This window comes from Haliaeetus leucocephalus, unplaced genomic scaffold (genome assembly GCF_000737465.1).
Source record: "Haliaeetus leucocephalus isolate CR32 unplaced genomic scaffold, Haliaeetus_leucocephalus-4.0 Scaffold151, whole genome shotgun sequence".
Classification (NCBI taxonomy): domain Eukaryota; kingdom Metazoa; phylum Chordata; class Aves; order Accipitriformes; family Accipitridae; genus Haliaeetus; species Haliaeetus leucocephalus.
In genome coordinates, this window is record NW_010972587.1 from 2392478 (window position 1) to 2416946 (window position 24469).

General features: G+C 43.9%; 1 protein-coding gene across 1 annotated transcript; it reads right to left on the reverse strand.

The window, feature by feature from the left end:
* Window positions 1-144: 144 nt before the first annotated feature.
* Window positions 145-17898, reverse strand: BEST3 (bestrophin 3). Its single transcript, XM_010561768.1, has 9 exons — window positions 17747-17898; window positions 15941-16035; window positions 15156-15389; window positions 9664-9818; window positions 8888-8965; window positions 8336-8488; window positions 4865-4945; window positions 3381-3532; window positions 145-1051 (listed from the first exon to the last, which is right to left on the reverse strand). Exons 1-9 carry the CDS (start codon window positions 17896-17898, stop codon window positions 145-147), a joined length of 2007 nt encoding a protein of 668 aa, XP_010560070.1.
* Between the last annotated feature and the right edge of the window lie 6571 nt (window positions 17899-24469).

Genomic DNA, 24469 nt, shown 5'->3' on the forward strand with positions numbered 1-24469 from the left:
ATGCCTCCTATTTAGGTGCCCAAATCCTCTGTTGAATCTCGCTCAGGACTTGTCTGAGCATCATGTCTGCACTTTCAGCAAATCTGTGTGAGAACCGCTTTCAAGAGAAGATGAGAAGTTCAGTCAAACCCAGGGGAAGCACGGTCAAAGTTTTTTTTCACTTTTCTCATTAGAAAATTCTACTATGGCTGTTTCTTTACTATCCAGGTTTTCCCATAAGTGCTCCATCTCAAACGTCTCTGGAGCAGCAGCAGAAGTAACATTTTTTCCGTTGCTGAAGGTCCTTTGTTGTGAAGTTGTCCCAGAATCTGTTAAAGGTGTTGCGGTGTCAGCATTTGACACTGTACTATGACTATGGAAGCTTGGTAAACTCCATCTCTGAAGGTTTCTCTCATGATCTGTTATGAAACCGGCTATGTTACTACCATGGGGTTCATGTCTGGGCTCCCCTATCACAGTAGGAAGTGACTGATGCACCTCAGAGCCTGGGAGGTGTGTAGTCATTTCTGGGGGGAAAAAAGGATGGTCCAGAAGAGTCACACTTGCCTCAGTTAGGCTCCTTTGGAGCATCTCTTCTGTCACGCTTGCAGCGCGCTCTGTTTGCAGATCTGGTTTGCCCAGCACATCAGCTGCTTTCTCGTTGGCTTCAGAGATGATGACCTCAGGAACTGGCTTGTTTGTCTCGGATGAGGTGTCACTGTCACCGAACTGTGCCTCGCTCCTTGAGGCTTCAGTTATGGGTCCTAGATCTCTGCTACTGTGAAGTCTGTTACTTCTGTCAAAGCCTTCATATTTCTTCTTGAAGCTGGAGGTGGAGTGTCTCCCTCTTGTGTGCATTTCCTGCAGCCGTCTGATGTGCCCCTTTTCGTCTGCTGGGAAAAACACCGAATTCTCACTTGTCTGACGACTGTAGCGGCGGTGAGGAGGGGACGAAGGGGCCTCATGGACGCTGAGAAATCTCTTGACTTTTCTCAGCACTGAACGTTGTCTTCGGTGTTTCTCCTCTTCCCACGGCCACTCCTCCCCATAGAGGAATTCGGTATCAGCCAGCCTGCCAAAAAAAGTCAGGTAGTAGGTGTCACTTATGTGTAGGAAGCATGTGGTCTGCATGCACATATATCCTTGCTGTCTCAGATGGAAGACATAGGAACCAAGGCCCTCGTGTGTCCCCAGGGAAGGGCATGGAAGGGGTGAAAAAAAGGGATGAGGGTGCCAAGAAACAGTGCCTGTGCCTTTGGACCAGCCAGAGCACACAAAAAGCTCTCCACATCCACGTGTCTCGTCTGGAGGACTGGGAGGGCATCCAGCCCCATTTCGTGTTTGGGCTGCAGCCCTCTACGGCAGCTCCACACATTAGGCTTGTGCTTAGGGTGAGGGAAAGGGGAGAAGGAAACCCTGCTCGGTGCTGTAGATACTTTTTCAGGAGAATCCTTTGGGCAAAAATAACAACAGTGAAAAAGCCACCCTTGGAAGCAGAGCGTGACCGTTTCAAAAAATGTTGGAATTACTCAGGTGGCCAAATCTCATGTACTTTTGGGGCACGACACTGTGTCTGAAAGTCCCACCTGTACCTGGTACTCTTCTGCCCAGCTTCGGTGGGTCATGAGAACAACTGTTGCTGTGTCTGCCAGGCAATCCAGGACACATTACTGACTCAGTGCATCCCAGAAGACAAGCCAAACTGGCCCAGTTACCTGTCCTAAGGGGAAGGATGGCAAAGGGGCTCGGGCCAAATCTGAGGTGACAAGCACAGGGAGGCAGCGCTAGCCTGGAAGGACAGAGGAACTACATCCAGCGTTTGTGAAGATCATAGAACAGTTTGGGTTGGAAGGGACCTTTAAAGATCGTCTAGTTCAACCCCCCTGCCATGAGCAGGGACATCTTCAACTGGATCAGGTTGCCCAGAGCCCCGTCCAGCCTGACCTGGAATGTTTGCAGGTTGGGGCATCGACCACCTCTCTGGGCAACCTCTGCCAGATGTTGGCTTGAGGGGACTGGAGAAGACTTTGGATTTGGGTTCAAGTTTTATATATTTGCTTTGGACTTGAATGAATCTTCAGACCTTATTTTTGAAGTCTGCATAAGAACGGTTTTTTTAGAGAGCTGAACAGAGAAAGAGTTCAGAAGAGAAAATAATTAATAAAAAAAGTCAACACATCAGAGCTGTTTGCATTTCACAGGGGCTAACATGGAGCTATTTTTCATTCACTCCCCCCTTCATTTCTTGTGTGAAGTGCTTATTAAAAAAATGTTTGCAGACTTAATAATGTTTCTTCTTTGCCACTTTTTTCCCCTAGCAATTGTGGTTTTTCTTCTTTACTTCTTTACTTTCTTCTTTACTTTTCTTTTGGCCATTTTATAGTTTTTCCAGAAGGAAATAAATTCTGAAAGGCTGTGTGTGATAAAAGGAGCTTATATAAATCATTGCTCTTTGTAGTAGAATGCATGCAAAAATGGAAAAATAAGAGGAATAAAATGAGAAAACACCAATTTCTGGGCCAAATGAAGCAAAAAATTAAGCTGATAGAGGCTGCAAAATTTTGGAAAAATCAAAAACTTCTTGAGATAAGTTTTAAAGTTAAAGAAATGGCTATAAAGTTTTAAAAAAAATTTTCAGATAAAAACATCTACTTGCCCTGGTATTTGTTCAGACATGGTGGTATTTAGTGAGATCTTACTGACCTGTTCTACATTACAGCATGTCACAAGTGTTTAAACTCAACAGCTTCTAAGCTAACTGGCTTATCACTGATTTCTCATATAGATCCTGAGAACATGGGACAATCCTATATCCTCCATATATTTCTTTATAACAATGGTTCTTGTGTTGATCTCTGCAAAGAACTCCTCTTCTTTATCCCTTCACAAAATCTGACTGCTCCAACTTCCATGCCTAGATTATTAGTCAATGAAAAGTCATACGACGTTTAAGATCAATTCTTGTTTACCTCTGCAAAAATCTGGACTGATTTTAGCCATTATCTGCTAACTAAACAAGCAAAGGAATAGCTATTTTGCTAACTGGGGGATGTATGAAGAAGCTGTAATAAATAAAGAATTATTAAGAAAAGTCAGCCACTGTCTTCAGGTGCCATCCTGTGCTCAGAGACTATCAACAACCCCCCCTGCAAACATACTCTATTTATTAATTATACAGCTTCAGCTATGGGTGCACAATTTGTAGGAGCACATGGGCCACTGAAGGCATCATCCCACCAACACCAGCCTGTCCAGTCCCTCCTAACATCATTTCCCTTTTCCACCTTCCCTCTCACAGTATCGTCACAGCCTGCAGCCCTGCACCGACTGTCCGTCAATCAACGTGGGCTGTAGGCATGGTGATCTTTCTGATGGCATTAAGGACCCTTAGTGCCACTCACCCCATTTCAATCGTTGATCCAAGAAATGAAGGAATACAGTAATCAGCAGCTGCTTTTGTGTAGGGTGGCCGGGCAGAGGAATCGTTCCAGTAAATGTCTCTCTCTATCCTTGGTAAGTTCATGTGCATCTCGTCCACCGCCAGAAGTGAGACCTTAGATTTTTTTGGTATAAATCATGTCACTTTCAACATAGTACAGTATACAAAATAATCTGCTTTGTAAACCCTGGGTCAACATTTCTTTCGGAAACCCTTCAAAGTAAGCTGTGTATGCTGGCCTGGGCATTGGGAAGAGACTCAGTATTATAAAATATACCCCCGATACCCTCCTATACTAATGAAAAGCATAAATTTTATTGTAACTTGAGTCTTCTATATGCTGCAAAGATATTTGCATCAGATTGAAGTCCTTTCCTCACGCACGATGTAGTTAAATGGACATGTGATCTTCCACGTGCTATGGGAAGTCTGTGTAGAGTACTAGATGCGCTTCTTAAAATGTCCAGAGGTTGAGAAGCTTTCTGATAGGCTTCGCCCACATTTTAAGACATTCAGAACCAAGTAGGTGACCATCCTGTTCTAGGGCCTTCCGATATATTTTATACAAAGGGCTCTGAGGCACCGTAGCATGAGTAGCCCGAAGTGGTGTTAAGCCAGAGAGCATCTTTGGCAGCGTGAAGGTTTTTCCCACTCCTGCGCGTACCTGCATTGCTTGCTTTGCTTAATAAGCTGGTTTGCTCGCCCTGCCCTTGCTCCCTCTAATACTGGGGCTCTGCTTTGCGGTCTCAGTGGTCCCCAGCAGACGTGGGGTCCGACAGCAGCTCGACCCTCCGCTTGGCTCTACCTGCAAGGGGAGCGGCGGGTGCCACGGGACTTCTCCATGTCTTTGGGTCCTTCGTGGCACGACAGACAGGGGCCGGTTGGAAACCACACTAGATCCGTACCCTGGCCATCTCACAGCTCCTGCCACTGGGGATGCTGGCTCCTGCGCCGACCAGATGCTGCCGCCCACAGCAGCATCACAACATGAGTCACGGTTATTAGTTCAGGGCCCTGCTTGGTCTTTTTGGTATCTTCACTGCCTTTTTTTTTTTTTTTTTTTAAAGGGGGGTTCATATACAATTTTGTAATCTCTAGACATTCAGATTAGCGAAATGTGTCCTTATCTATGTGGGAATAGATGGCTTTTGGATTTTGCAGGATTGACCTACATTACGTGTTTTTCCAGCATAAAGTGAGCTTATAGTTTGAGGTCAGCTGCTTGCATGTTTAGTCAGGCATCATAAATGCCAAATACCAAAATCAAGATGCATTAGCTTGTAAAAACAAAATCTGGGGATCACAGCCACAGGTACTCCTTCAGGGCAAGAATTTGTTTTGCTGACACTTGTTGCCCTTAATTTGTACCTCAGTGTAAGAAATAGCATTAAATGTAATGATAACCTATGGTACAGTAAAGCTGGAAGTAGAAATAACAACAGCAACCTGTAAATTTCTATCGATGCACCAGTTAGTTTCAAAATCATCATCGTCTTCTCCAAATGGATTAATAAGCTGTTCAGCAACCTGAAAGGAAAATGAGACAGTGAATAGAGGTTGGCATGCCATGTCAGGACTGCTGCCGCAGAGAAAATAGGATCGGATTTTTCTCTCTCTCCCTGCCTGTCACTTGCAATCATAGCTTGAGCTCCCGTATGATGGTTTTGCCAGCCTAGCCAAGGAACAGCTTGCTTTCCCTATAGATTCATACCTCCATGCCTCATTGGCGCTGCCAATCATGATTGTCAGTGCTGGCCTGCTGGGAATTGAGACATGTCTGGGCCATGGTAATTGTCACATAAGATAGTCATTACCTTTCCTTACTGTTGTCTTTGGCTGATTTAAATGAACAGTTTACCAGCTAGAGGCTCTGTAATTGCATTATAGTCTACGATATTCCACCAGTTCATTGGGTCAGTATCCCGGTCCCTGCGGCTGGAGTCTGGAAGAGGGAGTACAGCTCGTCTCTCCAGTTCAACCCTCAGCCCCTGCTTCATTATTGGGGGTGATGCTGATGGCAGCCCTCTGGAGCTTTTCACAAAACCAGCCCACCAAAAAACTTGACTCAAGTGGATGCCGTGCATCATGCTAGCCAAAGCCAAGAGTCGGGATCTGAGTTTGTTCTTTAATTCAGCCTGCTGTTTTGGGTTTCTGGGCATGAAATGATTAAAACTGCAGGGGAGAAGCCCATCCCGTGGAAGAGACAACCAGTGAGCTCAGGCACCTTTGTGGTGAGGTGCCTTAGTCTGGGAACTAGGATGGGAAAGGAAACCTCTCCGGCTGCCCAGAGCCTTATCTAGTCCTGCCCTCCCCCAAGGAATAAATAAATGGAAAAACAACCAGACACTGGCCCCCCATCCCCATGATCACCAAAGTACATTGTGGGGAGGAAACTCATAGCTGCTGGGGGAGAAAAAAAAGATGAAACAGGAAAATTAAAAAAAAAAAAGAAAAAGTTTTAGGCAATTCAGACTGCTTCTCTATTTCTCAGTTTCTTGGGACACTGAGGTTAAATATCCTCACCCCTTCATGCTTTTCTCTTTCTGTTTGTCTTTTTAAGCCCTGGTTTTGAAGCCGATCACATTCTTGCTGACCTCCCAAGCCATCCTGGTAGTCACCAGGGCCATGCACAGTAGCAGTGGCCAGGTCCTCGGTTTAACGTGGATATGGGTGAAGCAACTATACAATTAAACAGCCCTGCTGTGGATGGCTATGATCTAAATAACTTATAATAGTAAGGCAGTCACTCCCTGGCTATTTATTCCTATGTGCCTCTAGGTCGTACCAGTCAGCACTCGCTGACTCTCTTGGCCACCTCTTCCCAGGCCAGCGGTGGAAGACAACAAATAAACTGCTGAGCAGACTAACACAACAAAAAAAATGCATAAGGCAGGAGGAACAAAAAGGAGACAGGGGACAGCTCTGCTCACACTCATTGGCCTGGCCCGTGGCACTAAATTTTGGGTATAGCTACGGAAGTGCTGCAATAGGAATGATCCAGACTGCGTTGCGGCTCTCCAGGGAAGACAGTGGATCAACCTGGTGTAAACTAGGGGATCACTGCCCCAAAATCCACTGCAAAACCTGTCACGTGAGCTAGAAAAAGTGAGCAGGACTGGGACAGAGGGAACAGCAGCGGTGGCCTTTGCTTGGCTGACCTGGTCCTGGCACGTGAGACACGGCTTTATTCTCTGGAAAGGAATTTATTGCTGGACAACTAAGCCCTGTATTTGGACGGTCCATCTATCTCCATAATGAAAATGGGGATTTAGAAGCGTCTCACGTGATGGGAAACTTTGCCCCTGTATTGTAGGTATAACAAACCAGGCCCGAGGCCAAGGAATGAGCTCAGTTTAGCCATCATTTCTGAGGAATTGCCAAGTTACTGGAAGTCAATAGCTCAGGGCCCTTTCTGCAGCCTGGCAGCCAAAGCCCAATGCACTCAGCAGGAAACCGGCTGTAACCTTCAAGACAGAAATATCCTGACTCGGGGGCACTGCAGGTTTGGACAAACCTCCGGTCCGAGGGAGCGCTGCCAATATTAAATTTGCTTTTTCAAACTGCTTCTCCCCTCTTTCATTTCCTTATGCAGAAGATTTTTCAGTTACAATGCCATCCCCTACCTGCCGTAGCCAGGAGTTGGCTGGAAGCCCTGAGCCCGACTGGGAGAGATGCTACTAACAGCCTTGGGTGCCGATGAAGGGGAAACCATTCCCCCATTCACGGACGCCAGCAGGGTGGTCAAGAGGAACAGCTTACGGTTTTGTAACCCGCTAGTAAAACCCCGGGAGACATTGCCTAGAGATAAAGCCTCACATTTCTGTGGGAGCAACGTGCTCCCCCCGCCGCACCAGCATCCCTTCCCCTCTCTCCCGCTCCCCTCCAGGCTGGTCCCTACGGGGCAAACCCCCTTTCCCCCCCAATTTCCTAGGACGCAGGACTAGAGGAGCTTGCCCTGCAGGCACTTAACTTTCCCCCGCAATCCGCCAGCTCAGTGTGCTGCCTTCCCTCCTCTGCCCTTTGGAGTTGGCCGTGGGAGGGGGGCTCTGAAACTGGCCAATTTTGTGCAATTTATATTCTAACAGAAAAGTTAGCTCAAAGTTTCCAGCCATGGTTAATAATCCCAAAAGGAAATCTTAATGCACATAGGCCCTAATGTACCAATTTGCTTTTTATTTGAAACTTTTTTTCCAGTTAGTTCTCATACTCACTGCATAGGAGAGAATCGCCGTGAGGTACGTGGCTCGATTACTCAACTATCAGATTGATGGCGGTACGTTAACTGAGCAGGCATCGATGGGCTGATGGGTAGCGTCTAATTCCTTCTATAACTCTTCTTGTTAATGAATGTTTTTATGCGGTGGAGTTGTAGCCAATATTGGCTGTCACTGTTTGATAGCCCTCTGGAACTGGAGACCTTTAATTGCCTGCATCTGATTAAGTTAAGAGCAGATACTAAAGGCTGGCTTCAATCATAGGAAGAAAGTATGATTCAGACCCTTTCAGCCCATGCCAGATCTGCAGCAGTATTTCCCCATCGCACAGCGGAGTGGGAGAAGGGTGGGGTTTTTTTTAATTTTTCATCTGTCATTTTATAGTCCAAGTCCTGGGACCTGATTTTGCTGGTGTAATACTCCCTTGGGGAGTTGTGGCTGCACTGGTCCTACTAAAATGAGCTCTTTCAGATTCCCAATCATTTCTTACTGTAAGATCTGTCAGGTGGAGTTAAAAATGTATTGCATGATGTTTCTTTATGACCACAGGACACTTTGGGCTGAATTCAGCTTTGGTGTAACTCCATTAATCTTCAGTGATTTTACAGTGTGCCACAAATCTGACACCTCGACTTCAGCTCTGACACCTTCACCAGCTCCCTAGGGAGGGTTCCCCCATGACCTTTCCAGAAAGCTAGTTTACCTTGAGCCATCCGGCGTAGAAGAAGAACTGTAACAGTGTGAAGATTGGAATGTAAAGATCTAAGTCATGTCCCTGATACCCTTGGTCAGTATCCAAAAATTGGCGCCCTATCAGGCAGGCAAAGAAAAAAGTATAGACTGCAAGAGTAACAACCTGCAAAGAACAAAACTTCATTGAAATCATGCAATAATACAAACTTATGCATAAGGCAACACATACCCAAAGGCCTCTGACTGCCTTTTGCCATACAATTTACAAATCTGTAGGGAGGTATTACAAATAGAGAGGCCCCAGGCATAATTATAGCCAGGAAGAAGACCCAGGAAACATAAAAACATTTCAGTGCTTTGCTCCCCTCTCCCAAATTATGCAAGGCCTTCAAAACATCTCCACATTAAACATGACTTAGTTAGCCAGGTGTCCATGATCCCATGGGAGTCAATGGGTGCTCAACAGCTCGGCGACTCTGGTCGAGTCTATGGATGTTCTGCACCAAGCTCCCCTTTCATGGAAATTGTGTTTCGAATTTTGTAAAGGATAATAGCTCAGTACCTGGGTATAGACCAGTGGAATTCCAACCCAGTCATAACCAAACAGAAGACTACACCAAGACCGGTACTTATTCATCTCCTAAAAGGAAAAAAAAAAAAAAAAAACAAACGCCAACAAACTAAAATTGCAGGGGCCTCAATTCCAAATTATAAATATTTTGTTACAGTTTGGTTCTGCACATACAAAAGGACAGGGAGGTATGAAAGTGTAGTATATATAAATATATATTGATACCATAACTATATCCAGCATCCCATTGTCATATTTGGATATTCACTTAGTTTATGGAGTTGGAATGCTTAGTGTATTATGTATTTCTTCACAAATTATCTTTTGTTTCTATCATATCCACTGTCTAGTGATACATGAAAGAGAATATATTATATCATAAAAAGGATGTTTGACCACTTAATGAAATATTCAGGGAGATTATCTTCCCTGAAACTGATATTAAAATCTTCAAAATGACAAATTATTCTCATTTTTTCCCCTGCAGCAATAGAACAAGTATGAATTTACAGTCATGTTACAATAATTTTTTACTCATCAATTTGTTGCTTCGGTTAATACCTTCTTAGTTATATAAATACAATCCCAGCAAACTGCTGCTGTGTGTGCTTGAGTGTACACTGGTACACAGAGAGAAGTATAAATCCTGAGTAAGATCACTTAGATGACACTGGAAAGCTGTGCGCACTAAATCAAATTATGTAAGTGAAAAGCTACCACATAGCAATTTCAGATTAGTTTTCTCTAGATTTACTTTTTCTACTTACGTTCATCAGTGTCTGCAGATCCACACTGTCTCGAATTCTTCCTTCTTTTCGTGCCTTCGATGCCAAATTTCCAAACCAGACAAATGGAACCCAGTATTTCAGGTGGGGAGACTTAAGGTCATCAAAAATTTTTCTTTCATATCTTGTCATGAAACCTGTTTACCCCCCCCAAAAAAAAGACTTCATTTATTCTGTGCTTTCAGTGCTATTGATACTATAAATTTTGAATATGTTTGAATCTGTTTATGTGACATTTGCATAGAACTATGCAAAACACTATTTATAATTCTAACTAGTAGCCTCCTCCTTTTTTTTTGAGCTGCTTTGCCAGGATAGATCTTGCTTGAAACAACTTCTTTTTGCAGTAACTACCTACACAAAATGCCTCTTGATCAATATATGGAATAATTTGCTATTACTGTGTTCTCCTATCTGACCACTGACATATTGTAAATACAGATGATACTAAGAATTGTACGGATTACTCTCTAGTTTCATTCTACTTTCAGAAAAATAAGGAACTGGATATGTCAGTTAAGAAACTATCACTTTTCAGCAATGATGGCTTTGAGCAGCATCTCAGCGTATGTTGTAAGGGCAGTTATGCGACCTGATTCTGATAAATTTTTGGTAAATCTGCAAAGTGGTGAGCAAGCAACAGAGGATAGAAGTGCATGCACGAAACAGAGCTCAACAGAGAGCGTGCCTTCTGCCAGCGAAACGCTTCCCTGCCAGATTGAATTTCATGTTTTCTTCGGGGTTACGAAGGCGTGCAAAGCGATGGAAAAGGAATCGCGCCCAGAAATCCCGCTGCTAGCGGGACACCGGGCCAAGACGACGTGCTGCGGGGCTGCAGGTTGAAGCCGCTCTCTGCTTGGCAATTTGCCTCGGTGGGGCGCCGGGAAGGTATTAGGGTTTCTGCAGAGTTCCCCGCGCCTCGTGAAGCCCCGCTTCTCCCTGCGGCGAGCAAATCCGAGGTCAGCTAAGCGCGGGAGCCGGGGCTGCGTGCGATGAAACCTGCAGCAGAGCAGCTCGCTGCCTGGGGCTGGCACGGGAGCAGCTGCGTTTTGGAGCAACACCTCCACCCCCTTGGGTAAGAAAGCTCTGCTGTCCTCCTTCCACCCAGCCTTTGAGAAAAACAACCTCGGAAAATTCACAAGGAGGAGCTTCACGTTTTTCTTTGTCCGAATCCTGGATTTTCTGGGATGGGAGCAATCTGCAGCTTTGAAGGATCTTAGTTTTTTGCTCAGGTTGTGTCACCTACCAGGGTGGGTATAAGGCTTCTTTCGCTGTGTTGACATTAGCTCCGAAACAGGACAAAGTTAGTGACATGGCAGCCCCAAAATAAATGGCTCAGCCAATCTAATGCAAGTTTGAGTGCTGAAAATTCAATAAGGGAATTGAGAGTAGACAGGATTTTTTTTCTAGTCTCCAACTAGTAACTAAGGATTGGCCCGTTGTTGCTAACATTGCTAAAGATACATGAAGCAGCAAAAAAATAAATACAGCAAAAACTCAGTTGTGTTTTGTACAAAAATGTGAATAAGGTAAAACGAGATTTGTTAAACACAGCAACCTTCTTAAATATTCTGTTCTTGAGGAAAATGCCACTCTTGTACAGTTGCAACAAGTCAACACAGGAGGTATGAAATACTGCAGCTACCGACAAGGAACGCAAGGACAGGACAGAAAATTCTGTGGAAGAGGAAAAGTTCAGCAGCACGACACAGTACTCCTGCAGTATCCTGGAATTTGAGAACAGACTAAGACATAGCTTTTAAAAGGTCCCTGGGCAGTTTGCAGCCAGGTCTCATAATCTACTGCACAGAAATAATCAGGGAACCAGACAAATTGACCTGCTAGTCATGACTCCTGACTCCTAAAAGTCAGTCTTTCGGGCTGTCTTTGATTTTTGGCTGGCCAGCCTGCTCATTACGGAACAGGAAAAGCTGTTTCTATCAGGCTGAAACAGACAGACAGAATAGCAGAAAATTGACAGTCTGGAGTAAACACTGGATGCGAGTCACTTGGGAGGTGCTGGGAAGTCATTATCTGGAAGGACACAGCCTGAGGGGGTCACGACAAACAGCAAAGCTCCAAGGATCAGTTCAGCTCTCCACTGAAACTGGGTACCTTTTTGTTCAGAAAAGCTCAACAAAGCCTTGTTCTTTTAACAGCAACATTCAAATTGCCATTATTTTTAAAGTTAAGGTGTTCATGTTTATATTAATTAAGTATTCTCTTTGGTGGATATTAAGAATGACTAGTATTCTTCTCACAGAAAATATTAAACAAGTCGGGATTGCTCTTACTGCTGGTGAAGGTTATGGCAACAACATGAATTTCAGAAGCGCTTACTGTTATTGCAGTGGTAAAGAAACACTTTATATTCCATCAAATACAAGGAAGGATATCAAACCTCAGTTATTAAAATGAAATGGTTTCTAAATATGGCCATACTATTTTTATTCAAGAGTATTCGGAGAATTAACTGAGGAGCTCTCTGAACAAGAACACTGGTTTTGACAAGCACTGGAAGACTGGAGCAGCTCCAGAAAACTGGAAATATTTGGCAAATACTGTGCCAAGATCTTGAAAAGGATGATCTAAGGAATCACAGGGCACTGAATCCTTGTGAAAGTATGAGAAGCTTGACATGGCATGCAATCAATAAAGAATCAAAGGACACTAATGTGAACAGTGTCAGCCAAAGTGATCTTACGGGGAAATTACTGATGAGAACACAAGCCTGGCTGGAAAAAGTCACTCATGCTCTCCCTCAAGTGCTTCGAAGAGTATTCAGTTCTCCTGTCAAAACCGAATGGTTTGAGACAAGACTGGTTCAGGGTACCCACATCAAATACTCTGAAGACGAGCGGTTAAAGAAGAAGGAACTGAATGGCAGTTGTCTGCCACATCTCCAGAGTGCGCTAACAATGATCAAGTAGATGAAAGTTTCACTTTCTGCTTCTGTGTTATATGGGAAAGAATTAATCTAGGTACTTCATTCCAGTAGAGGGTTTGGGACTGCAAACTTCAGCTGTCTGTACGTATTTGTGTCATTGGGCTCACACCTCATGTTTCTCTTCAGCATTTACTATCAGCTGTTTTGGGCTGCTCTCCGCCCAGCTGCTGATTCACTACTCATGTTTTTTAAGACTTGTGTTCTTGAGCATCCAACTTCCCTCTTGCAGCTTGCAGCCAACAGGATGATTGGTACGCTCAGGACTGCTGCTAGGCATTTGACACTTACGGCATACGTGCCGCAGTACTTAGCATCATAATGTTATGAATCTACATGCCTCTACTGCCTACAGCTCCATAAAGAACGCTAAAAAATGAAAAAGAGTTTAGAAAACAGTTAGGAGGAAGGTCCAGCACTGAAGACCATCCACTACAGAAGGTGAAACTCCTAAGTTCATTCAAGCCTTTATGCACTCTGCTAACAGGTAGCTATTGAGACAAAACTGTGTTTTCATCTAATTAAGAGAAGAATAACCCAACCCCATTACAAAATCCTGTGACTAGAAGATGACTCTGTGCAAGTTCGGAATGAGAATAAAATTCTACTTTTCAAAAGCGAGTTCACCCTTGTGAATGTCAGTTCACCTAGGCTGTGAGGTACTCTCCATTATACCCAGCTGAATTTTAAATCAGGGCTGGTTATATTCCTAGAAGGTATCATAGCTCAGTCAGAAATTGTACCATGATAAAGGATGTTGTGAGTAAGCTTTTATGCCTTGTGTTACGGATGAGTCAGGCTAGATTGTCATGATACTGTTCTCAGATTTAAAATCTATGAATTTAAGCAGTTAATCTGCTGAAAAGGGAAATGCATAGCAATAGTTATGCTGTGGCAGTTCTCAGTTTGATAGCGAAATGCAAAATCGGCACAAGTTGTTTCAGTGATGACCGCGCTGTAAGTATTAGATTCTGCCGCTCACGTTCATATTAAATGTTGCACTCCCATGCAGTCTGATATGTAATGCCATAGGGAGCTAGGGAGTGGATAATTGCGGAGGACTGTCTTAATCACTGGATGTTAATAGGAGCAAGATATATCCTTAAGTGCTCAGTACTGCATCAACTAAAATTCTGTGGCACAATAGGTATTAAAACCTACAGAATAAGTACTGAAATCCACAGAGCTGACTACACTATCAATAATTAGTTATACAGTTTATAGTAGAATATTTTCCACTGTTAAAAAAACCCAAACAACCAAAACTTGTTTTCCAGTCTACAATTTTTGTACAACGCTGTGACATTTTGTCTCTTCTGGAACAGATTGTCTTTAGCAATAGGGAGGCAGAGCTGGATTAGCCTGCTGGAAACGTTGTAATTTTCCAGTGCGTACTAGAAGCAGATTGCTGGGGAGAGTGACAGAAGCTTCCTTGACCTCTCACAGGCTCAGGTAAACAGTTTTGTTGAACAGCATGAGGAAGAGAACTTCAAAATCCAACTGAATCCAACATAAATGATTTCTTTCAGTAAGATCAGTGCATTCTGCCTGGATTTTTTGTAATATCCAAAGCTTCTCACACATATTTGAAAAGTGTATATGGATATACACACTGCATATTTTAACTTGCTACAACTTTGCTTACTAATCTCTGCCAAAGGAATAATTTTAAGAAATGCAAGACGTTCAGTAAAAAATGTGTGACTTCTCTTATTTGGAATAGATCCCCACATCTTGGCGCTGGTGTTCTACCCCTGACTCTGACCGAGCTGGTCAGAAGGCATGGCATCACACCTTGCCTTTAAATACTCAGCAGTCAGTCCTCCATAGACAAGCAAAGCCTTACGTGGTTGAACTCTCTTCCCCATCATCACACTCACTGTGTTATCAAAACAAACAGAAAATAAAGACATGCTTAATACTCAGTCAATTTATCCCTGAAAAACCAAGCTTAAGGTGAAGTTGTAAATTTAAAGAAAATACCCTTGGGGTTGAGGGTTTTCAAGTATGTCACAATAAATCTCTGACCTATGCAATCTACTTACAAACCATTGAGATAAAGCTGTACTTGTGAAGTGCCTGCGGAGACCAGTCTCTGATACTCAAGACAAGGTCACATCCTAGACATCGAGGCAATGCCGTATAACAAGTCACCATCACGACTGCATCATACTATAGAGCAACTACGTTATTTTTCATGTTTTGGAGAATGTTGTACCTGCTCTGTACGCCTGTGTGCTCGGGGCAGGCCTATGGCCTCCAGCATGTCTGAGAGCAGATCCATGTAAGAGCATCAAACTCATTTGTTTTCTATAGAGTTGCTCGATGAAGACTTTAAGAGCATTAAAGGCGCACGCTTAAGGGCACGTCATTTAAGCCACTGACAAAAACGTGGTAGCCTTGCCACTGGTTAGTATAACGCACACATGGGGACAAAGAGGAAAGAAAAAATGTCTGGCTCCTTCCCTCCCTGTGCCCCCACCTCTGAAGGAAAGGAAAGACATTTTTGGGGAGAAGGACTTGGCAGTACCTGCTCCTACCACATGGTCCATGGTGGGAAACCTTTTGTACACAGCTGTGCTCACAGAGCGAAAGATCAGCAGAGATGTTAAATTCACGTAACGCATGAGAGTCCTCCTTAACAAGCGCCCATATTCATCTCTGCCCTGGACACAGCTAGAGATGAGGAACATCAGTCGATCGGGCCACGGCAAGTTCACAAACTGGTTCCACCAGCGATTCACCACCAAAGTAACGTAGAAACCTGGGGGTTAGAAGGAAAAAAAGAAAAAAGCCCAGTGCCTATCAGGATTTCTGTTTAGGTTACTTTGATTTAGTTTGCAGAGTGTTATTCGTATCGCTAAACTGCTACGTTTCCCCAAATAAATGCAGAAAGTCACATCAAAACACAGGATGCAATCAATCTTAATTATTTAATAGACACTGCAACTTAATGGCCCGTTCCAGCTGAGTATCTCATATTCATGAACTTCCAAATTTCCTCTTCTGTAGTAAACCTTTTTAGTGCTTTGAAAGATCCGGCACAATGTATCAGTGTTACTGGGCTCTCTCTCTATATGTATACATATGGAAACTTTACTCTTTTGGTGGAATATTAAGAACATGAGCATAAATGCTGATGTGACAAAAGCAACTCAAATTTAAGGAGACCTGTTGGAAGCTGATGATTTTTATTGTGAGCCTTTAACCTCCCATATGCCCCTCGGCTCTGAAATGCTTCCATGCATGGACAGTCACAAAATGCCTGAACAGAGACAGCGTTGGAGAATAATTTCACATTGAACTGGTACTTACCAAGCACAAAAGTTACCGGGATTTGTTCAGCATATTTGTCACAGTAAATTGATAATTTTTCAAAGAACCGTTTTTGGCTACCTGTAAGAAAAAATCTGCAGCAAAAATAAAATGTATCTGTCCTTTCATAATATTCTGGGACTATCTACAAAGTGCAAATATGTATAAATAATCAGGTATGTGCAACCGGGAGCAACCTTGGCTAATATCTTAAAGGTAAGTTCTTAAAGGTAAAGTGCTGAACACTTCTGGCATGTAATAAGGAAGCTGGAGGAGAACACAATATTATTCCCTGGTCTTTGCAGTTTTCTCGTGACTAATTTGACTGGTACTACTAATTAGGATCAATACACCTGGAGAATTAGCTTGCTATCCCATACAGACCAACGATGATATTAAGCCCTAAGACTGCAAGTAGAGCTTGCTCTCATTTTTCAGAGGGCTACAGAATAAAAATGCTCAGGTTGGCTTGAATTGCAAAAGGTTACCAATCTCTAATTGCTCTTATTTGAAAATGCTACATTGTTGTGGCAGTTTTTACTCTTACTCCTACAAAATTTCTCTTTTCCACAAGATTAAAACCACAACCACCGTATTTACTTTGCAGTGAGGAAAATATTCACCAGATGATAGAAAATGAATGGAGCATGGCAGCTTCTGCCCATGGAGAAAGATATCTAATGAAATACAACAAGCTTAAATATAAACAATTATTTTATTTGTATAGAAGAGTATTACAGTTATTCTTTGATTTCCTATAAAAGGAGCACATGACAAATATTTGGTGGGTTTTGCCTACAATCATGCAATAACACCTGCAGTATATATATAGAAGGTTTTCCATGGTGTATTTACCACGGTCTTTAATTGCCTAACATTTCAGTAAAACTAGATTTTTTTAAATAAATGTGAGACTGTGGTGTTTCTTTACATATTAATCCTGTAATCTTCTTTCCAAGTTTACAGGTATAGATTACTGAACATTTTGGAAAATTAATGATTAATCACAGACAAACTGAAGCTCGTTTTCTCCTTGCTTCACAAAAAAGCAAACACCAAGGTTCCAATTAGAGATCAAGGTAAGAGCTGATCCATGATTTTGATACTTGTGTAGTGTACTTCCTCAATTAAAAGCTTCACTGTACTAATTGATGGATTGCATCTGTCTTTTGGGTGTTTAACTCACACCTTGGTGGAAGAAGCAACTCTCCTAACGTGACCCTCCCAGGTGCTGGGTGACACACAGGTAATAACCACAGCTGGCTTCCATGCAGTTTTCTTGGCCCTCTGCAAGCTTAAAAATAAAGTTTGCGATGCCGTCCTAGCTTTAAGCAAAACTTTGCTTTTCCTGACTATATAACCTGACTCACAAATTATTACCTTTCAGGGTTGTTAAAGAAATTACCACTAAGCAACTGAAGACACAGTTCTGCAAGTAGAATGGAAGGTCTATACTTATCATTTAAAGCAGAGAGGCATGCTCGCTGCCACCAGCTTGATGTCAGAATGATAAAAGCTATATAACATAGGCTAGCTACGGGTGTTTATTTAGCCTAACGGTTGCTCAATGCTAGGCTGAAAGCAGAATCAGCTGAATACAATAGACAGTTTCTTATTTATAGCCTACCTGCTTTCTCTGGAACATTAAAGTAAACATGGAAAGGAAAGGACATTAGAAAAGGTCCAAGGAAAAGACAATAATTATGTAGTAGCCTCCCCCCCAACCGTCATTCATCAGCCTAACACCGTGAAGTCTGTGAAACTTCAGTATAACATTTAATGAGATGTGAATTGGAAAGAGTGTACCTGTATAATACACTTATCGCTGTGTAAAGAGTAGCAAAAACAATAAATTCTCTGTACAGTAATTTGTAGATGCTGCCTTTCCACTTTAGGAGTAATCTGTGAAATCCAAAGAAAGTGGCATTTGCTACTTTGCTGGAATAAGTGACTGTCATCGTCTTGGCAGGCTGTGCCTAGAAACAGTAGAAGAGAAGCAGGAAACCAACAACATTTTAGACAGGGTGTTCTAACCTGAATGCACCCTCGTATAGCTAGATACAGACACATATACACTCACATAAACACATATAATAGTATATGTATACATAAATACATGCTGTCTGTATTTATATATAGAGAGAGAGACAAACTGAAAATTCTTGCCGTTACAAGCCCCCTTGAGACCTGCAGACTGACTGATGCAAGGCTGTACTCGGGCTTTACCTCAAACACCCCCCAAAGCCACAGCCAGCACCGAATGTGGCCGCCTGCCCGGGTGGCAGCGGCAGGGACACGTTACTCCTCTGAAGCCTCTGCTTACTCCCAGTTTGCTCCAGTCCGGTATGAGCAAAGAAAAGGAAGTAAATTTACTTGAAATTTTTTTCCAACCTTTGTCAGCACTCCAGCAAGAGAGGTAAAGCTAAATTCCACAAATGCACCTTCCTCCCCAGCCGGTATTTTTAGCTAGCTTTGGTAATTATACTCATCTAAAACCAAATGAGATTTGGAGACTGCCTCTTTCATTAACGGTTACGACAGCAGCTGAGATGAGCTGGGGAACCCTGTTATTTCTCGGCTTGGCAGCTAGACCTACTCATCAATACTTCAGCATTGCATGGCCATGAAAAAAAAGCCATAGGGTTGCTCAGGTAGGCAGCGTGCGACACAGTGCAATTAAAGCAGTACTAAAAGTATACAGATAAATATTTTACGCTGGGTTTGTTACTTGCTTACCCAGTGTAGGGAGATGCTACAGGAACTTTTATGTGCTTACAAAAAACCCCTAACTCCAAATGTGGATGAAAGCAGTTTCGTACAGCGTGCAAGGAAGGGAGTAACTAAGACAAGCACAAAGCCTCAGGGTAGTTATTGTGTATCATAAATATGATTCTTGTCTATACTTTCTTGGTGCCACTGTAGGTCATTCACTCTCAGGAAAAAAATCTGAACCCCTAGTTAATAGATGGCTTGATAGTATTTTATGCAACTTGGCTGCATCTCTGATGCAGAGCATAATGTAAGCCATTAAAATTCAGCTGTAAAAGTGCCACTTTTTCTTTTAGTCACCAAGGGAATCAGCAGGGAAAAGGCACCATAAGCCTTCTATTGCTGACAGACTGTCTCTTCTCGTCTGCAGATAGGCTGCTCAAGGTTTGCCAGCGTGGGCTTGGAGGGTTTTTTTGTGTTATTGTTTTTTTTAAGATGCATGGGTTTTATTCTTTAGCATCCAAATGATAGTTTTCCTGTTTCTGAGACTTGGCATAGGCCTTTACATTTTTTGTTGTCGTTGTTGAACTCCAGAAAGTTCAATTCAGGAGCCAAACTGTTTGACTGGCATGCAGAAATGCAGTCCTGTCTGCTAAAAAGGCTGTGGTCAGGATGCAACGCTTAAGAAAATGAAAGCAGAGATTTCCATTCTCCAGCAGATATGAGGCTTTGTAAACAATAGGAGAAGCCTGTGGCTGGGCTATAGGGGAGGAATAGGGTAAAAAAATACCCTTTACAATGTACTGAGTTTCCTGGGATTGCTGTAAAAGGCTTTAGTTAGTCCCTGCCCATTAATGCTAGGGAGTGCCTATGTTCAAGTCATATGGTCAAGAAGTGTCTATCATCTCCCCACTAATACCCAACTTGCAAAGGAAAACTCCAGTGGGACTGCCTGTGTGCGAGGACTTACATATAAAAAAGATATTGGATAATGTGAGGGCTTATAGCCTGACGGGAACCCAGACCCCCAGCATAGCATGGTGCATCGATTGGAAGATGAAGTTAGACAAATGCAGTCTGAAGTAAAACATAAATTGCTAACTGTGGGGGCAACAAATATTGAAACAGGGGAGTGGATAGACGCCCTGGGGTTTGGATCTTTAAGCTGAGAGCACACAGACAAAAGATGACCTCTGGGGAGCATTCACATAGCTGGGACATACAGGGTCAGGGCTGAGTGGCTCTGCTGGTCTGCCCTGGTATGAGAGCATCTCTGAAACTTTCTGTTCAGTCCCTTCTGCCCTGGGCCATGGAGGGAACAAGATTGCCTGTAGCACCCTCAGGGCATCTGCAGCTCTGCAGGAAGGCAGTGATTAGTGTCAAATCCGAGGCGCTCAGTTTCTGCACATGAGGTTCAGGAAGGAGTTGTCCTCCCAAGCATCAGTGACTGGACGGTGCCAGAAACTGGCCACTAGCTGAGCTGGACAAAATGGATCCACCTCCTCTATGGAGCTGCAGCAAATCCTGTCTTGCAAGGCTTAGTGCATGGGGTTTGGCCACAACTGCAGAGCTGTTATGATAATAGATTCAGGATTAAGAATATTTCCCCTCACATTAGACTGGGGTAGGACAGTTTTCTCCACGAAGTGCAATTTTCCTGCTTGATTCAAGCAACTATATTTCACTTAATCAGATTCCAGCCGTCTCTCTTAGCACTCTACTTGATGCCCTTGACTGAATAGAAACTCTTCACACTAGCTTGGGGCACACTGGACACCTGCAGCTTTTCCTTTCTGCCTCTGAGATGGGGCAAATAAAAGTGGGACTGTTACAGCAATTTCAGGCTTCGGTGCCTTGGTTGCCTTGCCTTGCCTGTGATGCACTGTTTTAGCTTCCTGCTGAGCAAATGCTTTATTGAGCATTTATCATTGGGTTCATATAGGGACTTCAGGGTAATATAATTTAATGTCCTAAAATATACATTAGGTCAGATTAGGTGATTTAAGAACCCTTTAGACTACACGAAGCTGTGAAAGACAGCTATGCGTCTGATTAGATTTCACAACATAGCAAACAGATTTAAATCTGCACTTGTGTTTTTTTCTCTGGGAACAACTACAAGCAGTTGGGTACAGCCCCCCCTCAATGGGAAGTTTTGGCGTAAAGCCTTGCGCTGGGTCTGGTTCTAGCACGGTGGTCCCAAGCCCTTGTTTCACGGGCAGCATGTTGACTGAGAGTCCTTCCAACATTACTCATGGTCACAGGAAATTAAAAAGCTAAAACTGAGACGGACAGGAAGAGCGAAGCATAACGATGCCCCCCAGCACATTCCTGCCTGAGCGCTGTTTTGGCCAGGGCCGCAGAAGGACAGCGAGTGTTAGATTAGATACCACAGGCACTGGTGTCATGAAAGACTTTCCTATTGATCGTGTTGCCCTTAACTTCATTAGAAGACATAGGGCTAGGCTTTCTGCTGGTATGGATTTGTGAGTTTTGAGGACATAACACAAGTTATACCCATTTTATGCCTGCAGAGACTTTGGCTTATCTCTATGACCCTGCTTTTCCTTTTGCTCAGTGTTTGTTCCCTCTCCGAAACTTTCTCAAGCACAGGCTGAAATGTGAGTTATATATTACTCCACTTTTGCTAAGATCATCAGAAGCCTTTAGGCATAAAAACCTAAGAATAAAAGATCTTTTTTTTCCCCTACTAATATTGACCCCAACTGTAAATGGGATCTTTGCCTGGCTGAGAATTTCAGGATGCATTAGGATTCAGAGAGAAACCACAGTAAAAAATAACAGCCATCAGTGTTTCCTAACTGACCATGAAAGGCACATTACAGAAAGTATAAATAAATAGTGCCTCTGCGCAGACCTGCCCCTTGTCATTGTATCACCTTATTTCTTGCTTTATAGCATAGTACAGAAAGTGAGCGAGAGAGATTCGAGTTAAGCCAACTACAAAAGCATATTAAGCTCACGCTATATCCACTGACCTGCTATTTTGCTCCGGCAATCCAAGCCCGAAGGCAAATCCTGGACCCTTCCTCTTCCTCAGGCGTCCCACGCAAAGTCCTCCTCAGGTCTGCAATAGTCACCCTGCTCTTCCCTTAACCTGAAGTCAGGGGTTGCTGCTGCCGAGCCCCAGGAGGAGTGGACTGACAAGAACAGGGGTTAAAATGTCTTTCCACTTCTGGAAGTCTGTTTTTGCCAAGTACTCTGTCCTGTCAGTTACAGAGGGAACAAACACAAGCAGCAGCAGCAGCAGCAGCTGCTGATCTTGCTCTTTCCTAGTCTATAATTATAACGCCACTTGCCATCGGAAGGACCCCTTTCATTTGAATGAAGAATCTTGCGAGGGTTTGGCTGGCACCTCCACTTTTCTACATTTTATTTCCCATCCCCAAAACGGGATGAACAAGAAGGGAGCATTTTTCTCCGAGACCTTTCTTGAAAAGAGTGATCTCTGAGCTAGCCCTGTGAAGTCACATCAGTGAATAGCACTGATGTCATCTAAACGGGAAGACAGAAGACAACTCCACCAAACTTGGAAGTGTGCTCCCGCTGCACCTCGATCCCAGCCTGGAGCACAACTTTGCTGCATTGCTGATTCAAATTGGGAAATCAGGACTCTGGGGTATGCTGTCGAAATCACCCATCCCTCAAAACAGGCAGAGTTGCTGTTACCAAAAGACTCAATGAACCTATTCACGATGGTACGTTTCAGCATGTGAAAGCCTTTCTGTGACTGGAGGACCTGCACAGGACTTCTTCCCCCCTTCCTCTTTGTAAAATGAGATGAACTCTGTCTTTTATGACCCGTGGCATTAAGAGGGAGCTGTAAAAGGTGATAGACTGTGAAAGCCCAGGAGATGTCATATAATGTTGCCACAAATCTCTACGGAAAATGAAAGAATGCAACTGTGAAGTAAATAAAAAAATTGCAGGGAGGGAGAGTAAGCAAGATTTATAGATTTAATACATTTTATGATGAAAGGTTTTTTTCCCCCTGCCTTAGTCCCATTAAGCTATCTGAGACCACTTATTTAATTAAAACTCTTTCGGAAAGAAAATAAGTTGCTGCCATTGTTTGCCTTTCTTCTCATTGGCAATGGCAGAAGGAAGACACTTTGATGTCAAAGCAGACGAGACATTAGGCTGTGGCATGTGTGTGTCAGGCAGTGGCCTGTGGCGAAAGATGACAAATCATTTTAGCATTCAGTGACTTGGCATGAAGAAACATACTGCCTGATCCTATTACAGTGACTGCCCTCTGCAAGGAAAAACTCCTAACAACAGGGATATTTTAAGGTCACTGGTAAAATAATTACTTAGACCTAAAACATTTTTCTTTGCTGAGTATAATCGTTCGCTGGTCTCACTGAGCAGTAAATAATAGCACCTCTGTGTGTCAGACAGTGGGTATCAGGTGGTTTTCCTGGCGGCTCTTCGGTTTTCCTGCAGATTGGAGCAGCTGAGATTGCTCCACTGGCTCTGAGCTGTTTTGCAGAAGACATGAGATTTAGAGCCCCTGTGTGTTCAGAGGCAGAAATAAATACAGGTTTCCAGCTGTGTAGCTCCATCGTGACCGGTTCTGCAGGAAATACTCCTCTTTTTATCACTAAGGTGCCCCTAAGTCCTTGCTGGATATTTCCCAAAGACAGGCGATGTTCTTCTCTCTCAATTTCCCCCCTCCCCAAGAGAAGCATACTGACTGGTGTAGAGCCCGTGCTGACAGAGGCTGCTGTGTGGCTTTACTGCACCCTCTGACTTGGCTGGGCACGTCCTTTCCCAGCTAATGGTGCTCCCATTTTAGGGGACATTTCGGGGTCCCGTCCCCATAGGTTGCCTGGGTCCACCTGAATGTGGGAAGAAGGTGGGGAGGGAGTGACAGCTTGTAGCTGCTACTGCAAAGTTCCCAGTTAATGAACCTACTCTTTTCTAGGTGATGTTAATATCTGTGTTGGTATGAGTGTGTGGAGACCCATACTGTAACTTTTAAGGCAGTCTTACATTCTAATTCACCACTTCAGTTGAGCTTTATATCGATATTTTGAATCCACAACATTAACAACACATTGGTGGTGGGCTCCAAAAGCTCTTTTATTACAGAAGGGCTGTGAAAGCCATCACAGTCATTGCTTTGGTTCAGCAAGAACTAGCTACAAGAGCTCTGCAAAACTCCTTTTTTTCAAGGCATTAGAAGCTGCCTTCTGCTTTAGAGGCAGAGGATAAAGACGGGGACTTGGGAGGAAGGAAACAGCAGTGAATGCTTTTCCCAGTCTCTGACAAAAGTGTCAGCTAAGGCTAAGGACTGAGAAAAACATTAGTTAATGACAGTCACACTCCTTTGCTCCTGGGCGATGTTGACACGTCTGTGACAGTCCTGCTGTACAAGAAACGCCTGCTGGAGCTCCGAGAGGGCTGCTGGCAAGGCAGCAGCGCGGGACCTTGCTGCAGCGAGCGCACGGCTAAGCGGAGCTGTGGGGAGGCGTGGGGGCAAAGGGAGGTCTGCGGGGCTGGGGTCTCGCAGGGGTCTTATGGCACTGGGGATGGAGAGACGCAGGGCACAGCTCTCCCATGTCCTTGTCCTCTTCCCCATTACCGTCCACCAGATGCCCGTGGCCAGAGACAGCACGGCCGCGGCGGCGGTGGAAGCAGCGTGCCCAACGGCCGCTTTGGGCAGAAGAGACGGAGCCGGCAGACAGCGGGACGAAGGGAGCGGTTTGACGGACACTGTGGATCTCCCGGTCTCCTCCCGGGTAGTGGTGGTGACCGGTCGAGGTTGGGTAGGGTTGCTCCCGTATGGCAAATCAC

What these genes read in the sequence shown, in the direction of transcription:
- BEST3 (XM_010561768.1), bottom strand. Translation starts at nt 17,898, where the DNA reads ATGACAGTCACTTATTCCAGCAAAGTAGCAAATGCCACTTTCTTTGGA. An exon ending in CCCGGTAACTTTTGTGCTTG is followed by an intron (nt 15,390 to 15,940) that starts GTAAGTACCAGT and finishes TCTAACCCCCAG; the next exon opens with GTTTCTACGTTACTTTGGTG. An exon ending in ATCTGCAGACACTGATGAAC is followed by an intron (nt 8,966 to 9,663) that starts GTAAGTAGAAAA and finishes TTTTCCTTTTAG; the next exon opens with GAGATGAATAAGTACCGGTC.